The 7,281-nt window shown below is 38.6% G+C and overlaps 1 protein-coding gene across 2 annotated transcripts; it reads right to left on the bottom strand.

Annotated features, from left to right (window-relative positions):
* scamp4 (secretory carrier membrane protein 4) lies at positions 1-6,786 on the bottom strand. 2 transcript variants are annotated; one of them, XM_069679940.1, is made up of 7 exons: positions 6,702-6,786; positions 6,171-6,210; positions 5,886-6,014; positions 5,603-5,759; positions 2,998-3,099; positions 1,790-1,907; positions 1-1,646 (listed from the first exon to the last, which is right to left on the bottom strand). In XM_069679940.1, the coding sequence occupies exons 2-7, from the start codon at positions 6,175-6,177 to the stop codon at positions 1,458-1,460; spliced, it is 702 nt and encodes a 233-aa protein (XP_069536041.1). In that variant the 5' UTR covers positions 6,178-6,210; positions 6,702-6,786; the 3' UTR covers positions 1-1,457. The 2 variants fall into 2 exon arrangements, with proteins under 2 accessions (XP_069536041.1, XP_069536042.1); XM_069679941.1 differs by lacking the exon at positions 6,702-6,786 and adding an exon at positions 6,605-6,643.
* Between the last annotated feature and the right edge of the window lie 495 nt (positions 6,787-7,281).

The raw sequence follows: 7,281 nt of genomic DNA, 5'->3' as shown, positions 1-7,281 counted from the left end.
AAGAATATTTATTGAAATGTTGCATTATTTAAAGTTTACTTATATATCCATGTCATTTTGTCACTTATCAAATAACAGATCAAATAATAACTTGGCAGTTGGCTTTTGTGACATAAATACAAATAATCAAACTGTGGAGCAGACAGACACCTTTCACTTCCAGACGGTGTCTCAACTTATAAAGGCTTGACTAAGTAGTTGAACTGTTATATCACCTGCTTAGAAAACATTCATTGGGTTTTATCCGATTCTTTACCTATGTTAATCGGTAAATCAGTTCATTTTGTCTATACTTGGAATATCAGCCTGCACTTACACAGACTGTGACTTCATTAACATGTGAGCTTTAACTTTAGTCTGGATTCATTTTTCAGTCAGCGAGTTCAGTTATCTGTCTGGTAGTATTTGCTACATGAGGTCAGTTCATTTGAAATAAGACAATCTGCTCCGTCCCACTCCCACAATAGGCTGCATGCAAGCACACCCCAGTCACTAAACACAAAGATTCAGTCCATCTGGGGGAAAGAGAGAGTGACTGGAACATTGACAGCGGCTGATAAGGTAGTTTCACAGCAGGGCGCTGACCAACAAAAGCAAACAGCGCAGCTTTGGAATTGCAGAACTGAGAAATACTGACAGAGTACAAAACAACATCTACTTTGGGTGTGATATTTTTTCCAGTATCAAAATAATGGAAGGAGAAAAGTTTTTTTGGCACATCAGTGTTCAGTGTGAGAGCTCTGTGATTTCAGAGGAGGATATCGCAATAACATCTTTTTAAAAGGTCCTCAGGCGCTGCTTCACTGAAGCACAAATCCAGTTTAAAAAAGTGGCACTTGTTAAGGCGCTAGTCAAGCAAGTTATTTTTCACATGCAAAATCTGCACGCACTATTAAGGCGCATTTCAAGAAATCACAGCCAAGGCAGGTAAGCATGGCGATAAAAGCAGAACATATCAAAAATAAACTGAACTCCTGCCAGAATATATATAATCCACAGAAAAAACAGTGCAGTTGCAAAAGGAAAAAAAGACCCATTCTTCAGCATACTGCATGCAGGTCTGAGCAATACATTAAACAATTCTATCATAAAGATCCATAAGGCACACGTCTTTTTTATACTGTTATCCTCAAACAGTTTCCATTTGCATACTTGCTCGACTGTACATTTTCCTAAGCAAATTTCTTTTGAGCATAAAACTGTAGTCTCTCTTTTACTTTCACAAACTATATGTAAACAAAGTTGAAATGGAATGACATTTTTTAAAGATAACCCTCCACTACAAGAGCAGGGCATTAATGACATTTGTTAAGACTTTTCTCCTGTCCTCTCATTAAAAAAAATATGTTGATGCATTTTTCCATGGAAGGTTGAAATGATATGGTACTTTTGAGGGCTTTCTCTGCGTCACAGCAAAGGCTAACTATCTGTCTCCATCTAGAGGCGATGCTTGGCTTTCACCACTGACTGTTGTCGGGATAGCTCGGCACTGCGGCAGGGTACTGGGGCAAGCTCGGGCCTTGGGCCGTCTGAGCAACAGCATTGAACCCTGCTTCCCTCACTGGAGCACTCTTCCACAGTCCGGTGCTCCACTCTTCCTGAGCACGCGCCATACTACCGCCGCCGCCACGGTACATTCTGTGCACCTGCAACATGAAGACAGAGGGACAGGCACAAGTTCATAGTTTGCATTTGTGTCTGATTTCAAGCATCTTTATGGGTTAAAGTATTGTACATGGACTAAAATGCAAGTTTGTGTAAGTTTTCAGCATTCACTGTGTTCACTTACCCTAATGAGAACCAGTGCCATTAGAGCAGTCACCAGAGTGAAGAGCAGAGCTGTGATAAGCATCACGATAGCCGAGCCCACATTATAGCTGAAAAACATCACTGTCGCAATCCAGCCGCTTTGATGTGCAGGTGAGAGTGAGATGGAGTAGTAGGTTAGTGTATAATATCATATGCAATAAGCAATACAGATGTAATGCAAATATGAAAAGTTACTAAAGAGGAATTAAGCAGTGAGGAAACAGATGCAGTGACAAACAGAATGATGATCAGTGTAAAATGTACTTCACATTGTATCATGAGCGTTATCACAAGCAGGTGTCTGTTATGCGAAATTGTGTTAAAATTTTGAATCTCAATTTAAAAAAATGCTTTTAAAAAAACAACTCTAGTGAACTTGGTCACTGCACAATTAGGAAGAGCTGATGGGTACAAATGTGAATAATTTAACACTTTAACATCTATTTTGTTTGTGACTGGTGGCTTATATTGTCTTTTGACTAGATTACTCAAAATCCAAAGAAATAAGAAACCCGAGTATTCAGAATTGAAAACCAAGGTTATTCTGCAACTCAATTCACCTTCTTTCTGATAAAAAGAATACAATTGAATTAAAAAAAGAAACACCATTTGAAATCAATAGACATCCTTAAAGAATTGCCCATTGCTCTTTCTGCGAATGTCACCACAGACACCCAGTCCATAATAATACTATATACTGCAAATGTAAAGGTTTATCAGTGGATCAGTGGGCCATTGTGTTACCTCATTTGGTGACAGATAGTGACTTAACAGACATTAATTTAAATGAAAGTCTTCCAGATTATACCTTTAACATCTGTGTGATGATAGTTCTGCAAACCACCATAGCCATCAGAAATCAACTTCAACTGGCAGTTAACAAAAATAGAAATAGCTGCATATAATGTATGACTATCCACTTGTGTTCCCGCCCTCATTTGCCTAATGGTATTATTTTTTTGTTAAATCTATCTATCCCAAATTTCAATAAAGGGTTATCTTATCTTATCTTAGCATCATAATATGAACAGACGTGTGAAGATACGAAGTGTCGAATGGAAAACAAATTTTCCAGTCCCTTTGATGATTTGACATGAGCCCCCACGACCCACTCTGTGGTGAGAACATGTAGACAATGCGTGCACACAATGAGTTCACAGAGTTCAAAGCTGGTTTGGTTCAACTTACCACGTTCCCCAGCCAGAGATGCCTATAGTCTGGATGAGGGCCAAGACACACTGAAGGAAGAAGATGAAGAAGAAGGCCATGAAGTTGAACGAGCTGTCAGCCCTGTGAACAACATGAAAAAAGAAGAGAACACAAAGAGATGATACATGAGAACACAAACAGGATGTGAGATTCTCTATTTTCGTTTCTTCCTCCTACTAGTTGCCGACCTGTGGATACGATGTGGCATTACACAGAACAACTTCACCCTTTTGCAATCATACTGTCCAAAGTATGAAAGTACAATGGAAAACCAGTAGGGTGGAAATGGCCTCAAACTATTTATTATATCACATTTTTCCCCAATTTTTCTTGCAATAAACAACATTTTTTCCTCATTATATAATCAAATAAATGAGATGTGTGAGCCAAGATAGGCAGCAACAGATGGTTAGATGGGTTATTGATGAAAAGTATTGAATTAATTTAAAGATACAACATTGAATATTTCAGTTTTGTGCTCTTGAGCGCCAACCAGTGGCAATAATCAGTACTTACGGGAGCACACTCAATTTAACCAGACGTCTGTGGTTGGCTTCCTTTGTCATGATTCTAACTCTTGATTTTCCTCACTTTCGTTTGTAGACTGTTTGCCTTCATCAGAGCATCAAATTAGTTTATTTTTCTTTGGATTTTCACTTATTTTTGGAGTTGTATCTGTAGTGAGCTTTCAAACTAATAGCATTAGTAAACATATCTAAAGACTTTATTAAATTGAATTCACATTTTTCCAAAGAAACTGGATTTTCTTCACCTTCATATGCCGCGATGATCAGACCACATAATAATCATAATTATTAATCTGACACAACCAAAATTCTTAAAGTGAAATTCATATCAGATCATCTGATTTGTGCAGGTGGCATGATTAAAATTTGTGATATTAACATTCATTTTAATGTGCTTAATGTAGATTAAAGCAATCCCTGTAGTTTCTATGGATGTCTCATAACCTACTTCTTCTCTGTGGTTTTCCTGTCGCTTGGCTTTCAGTTTGCCATTAACAGATCCTTCACCACCAGTTCTCAGAATCACTTGATCAGCTAGATGCCCTTCAAACTGGACAATTACCGCTGCTCTCAGAATAGCTTCAAAATAAAAAACCCTAACCCACCAAATCACCCAACTTTATTCCCTTTAACAAAAGACAGAAATAACAGCAGATTTTTATTTGACAATATTGATAAGTTACTTAAACCCCCCTTCCGAGATGGGTTTTGCAGACAAGGTTTAAAAACTATATCGTCTAAAAGACTGAGCAAATTAGCAAAGAGATTACTGTCAAGGTTATCGGTGTGTCCGAAACCGCATACTATCATACTATCATATTAATCATACTAACCGTGACGTAAAATTGAGTATGTCATGCGTTGTCATCTCATAGTATGCAATTTTGTGTATGCGAGAAATGCCCGGATGTATACTAGATCGGCCCGGATATTTGAGTATGAGACGGGAGCTCACTGGTTGTACTCAACTGCCCCAAAATGCATCTCGGCTATTCAGCTTCTACTATGGCGGAGATGGACTGGAGATCAGACCGGACATACGTAAACGATTAAGTCACGTGATACGGAGAAGACGGCTCTGAGTATAATGCGAACGGCATCCTAATAGTCAGGTTAGTAGGCAGTATGCAGAACATAGTGTTTGAGTATGTAGTAGGCAGTACGTTAGTATGTGGTTTCGGACACAGCATATGTCTCTTTCTGAATATTCTGTTCAAGCATAACTTGACCCTTGCAACTTCCTATTTTAAATAACCAGAAGTTGTTGTTTGGTGGTCCAGCCTGATATAAGTTACGTATGTCAGTTATATCCAAACATAACAAAGATCTGTACAATTATACTCAAATAAGACACTGAAATCTTGGTACAAACTTTATAACATCCAAAATAGACAACCGCAATGCACTTTTCTCTTTATTTGGTCCAAAATGCAGAAGCCAAAGTCCTTACAAGATCTGAAAAGCCACATCAATAACTACCTGTCCTGACCTGGCTACCAATAGAAGGGAAGGACGATTTTTCCAATTCTCATACAAGGCTTTGAATGGTTTGGCTACTTTCTACATCTTCTCCTTACAATCTATCACACCATGCAAGTTCACTTGATGCTTTATTTAAAAAATTATATTTAAAAAAATAAAAAATCCTTTGAGCTGTTACTGATATAATGATTCTGGAAATGTTGTTGTTGATTGCCTTTAAGAATTTCTTACGCTTAGTCCTGTTGCTTTATGTCTATCTTTATGTTTAAGATTCTTCCTGCATATGTGTGTGTGTGTGTGTGTGTGTGTGTGTGTGTGTGTGTGTGTGTGTGTGTGTGTGTGTGTGTGTGTGTGTGAGAGAGAGAGAGAGAGAGAGAGAGAGAGAGAGAGAGAGAGAGAGAGAGAGAGAGAGAGAGAGAGGGAGATTAAGAAATTTACAGTGCCTCATTTGTGTGTCTGATGTTATATTTCAACCTCTCAAATGTGCAGCAACTCTGTCTTGGGCGATGAAATCATAAAATAAACTGAAGCTGAAAAGTACTTCCATTCATTAGATTAAACAGAGGGTGACTAACCTGAAGGCTTTGTAGAGTGGTCTGAACCAGCAGGTGTAACTGCAGGGGCTGAAGAGGATGAGCCAGAGTAGTGAGAAGCCAAAGTTGGTGGCACTACCGCCCCCAGCCCACCAAGCAATACACGAGATCACATTTAAGCACAGTGTGCCTGAATACACTGCAGAGGAGAGAGGACATTCGAGATGTGAAGGGCTAAGGGTTGAATGTATCTTCTTAATCCAAACAAGACAAAAGTTGTAAAATGAATGTGTGTGTGTGTGTGTGTGTGTGTCTGTGCACTCACACATCCAAAGCGTGTAGACTCTGCGCACCAACTGTTGGTGGGGTGCAGGGATTTCCTCCTCAATATTATGGTAAAAGCATGGCTTTATTCTCATGAACTGAGGCAGAGGAGGAAAGTTGTTAACCCGATCTGAAACAGGAAGCAAAGTGTCACTATAAAATGATTATCTTCTAATTCTACATTTGAGTATTTTACAAAAAGTGTGAATACACAGCTGAGGAAAAATAAATAGTGTGGACAGATAGATAGATAGATAGATAGATAGATAGATAAAATGTGACAAACCTGCCATTTTAAATTCCGAATTATATCCTGGATGAGAGAACTATATATGAAAAGAAAAAACTATTAACACACATTTTGATACCATTCATATATCCTTTCATTATATGTTAAACTCCTTATAATTTCCCTCAAGAATGTCTTTATGGATATAGATTATCAATATTTACATGCTTGTTTTAACCTCCAAACAGTTAAATGACTGTTAAAGTTGCACTCCCGGTGTCACATTCTAACTTTAGTCCAAGTGTTTAGCAAACTAATTTTAAACAAAAACACGAAATGTTCTTGTTAGGTTTTTAACTATGCCTCACTGCGGGTATGATACGTTTATAGTATGTGTGAGTTAATACAGCAAATTCGATGGTAGCTAAAACGTGTTGTTAGTCAGCTCAGAGACGTTATTCAACAAAAACAGATGGGAGTTCAGATTCTACCTTGCGTTGCTGCTTCGTTTGACTATCTGGTTGGAAGCTTAAAAGTAGTACAACACTGTTACAGCTGGCTAGCTTAACAAAGATATATCAGTATTACCGTGATAGCGTTTATCTCCTTATGTTTCCGTCGACAACTGCATGGGTCCGGAATCGTGTTTCAGGATGCGCTTTTTCGACCCGACCCCATAGGGCGTACTGCGTCTGCGCGCCACCGTATCGCTTGTAGTTCCAAACTGTTTTTATTAAACGCGTTCTGGTGTTCAAAGAACTACAAGTTCCAGGGTTGGTGCGAGCGGTAAACGGGATACGCGTGACTCCAACATGACAAACCCTTCGTATGGATCCCACCCATGCAATTACTGGCATGGATAGATCTGTAATCTGTAAACAGATTGAGATAGGCTCTTATTAATTTGGAGCAAATTAGTTAAACTATTGTTTAAGTTATTCATCAACATCTGACAACTACCTCACTGACACCAACAATATGGTTACAGCTAATGGTCTTTACTTGGTGTCTTTAAGTTTTTAAAAGCAATATTCGAATAAAACATACAACTGGAATATAGCGTGCTATGTCCAAGTGGGGCGTCTATTGCTGAGTAAACAGCCACCCAGAGATTTCTAGCCTTATCGGACTTTTCTCTGACTGCTTTCTTTCTTTTTACTACCCCAGA

This window comes from Semicossyphus pulcher, unplaced genomic scaffold (genome assembly GCF_022749685.1).
Source record: "Semicossyphus pulcher isolate SPU_LCO1_2020_fin unplaced genomic scaffold, fSemPul1.0.p SCAF_4, whole genome shotgun sequence".
Lineage (NCBI taxonomy): Eukaryota > Metazoa > Chordata > Actinopteri > Labriformes > Labridae > Semicossyphus > Semicossyphus pulcher.
This window is presented reverse-complemented; position numbering and strand designations above follow the sequence as displayed.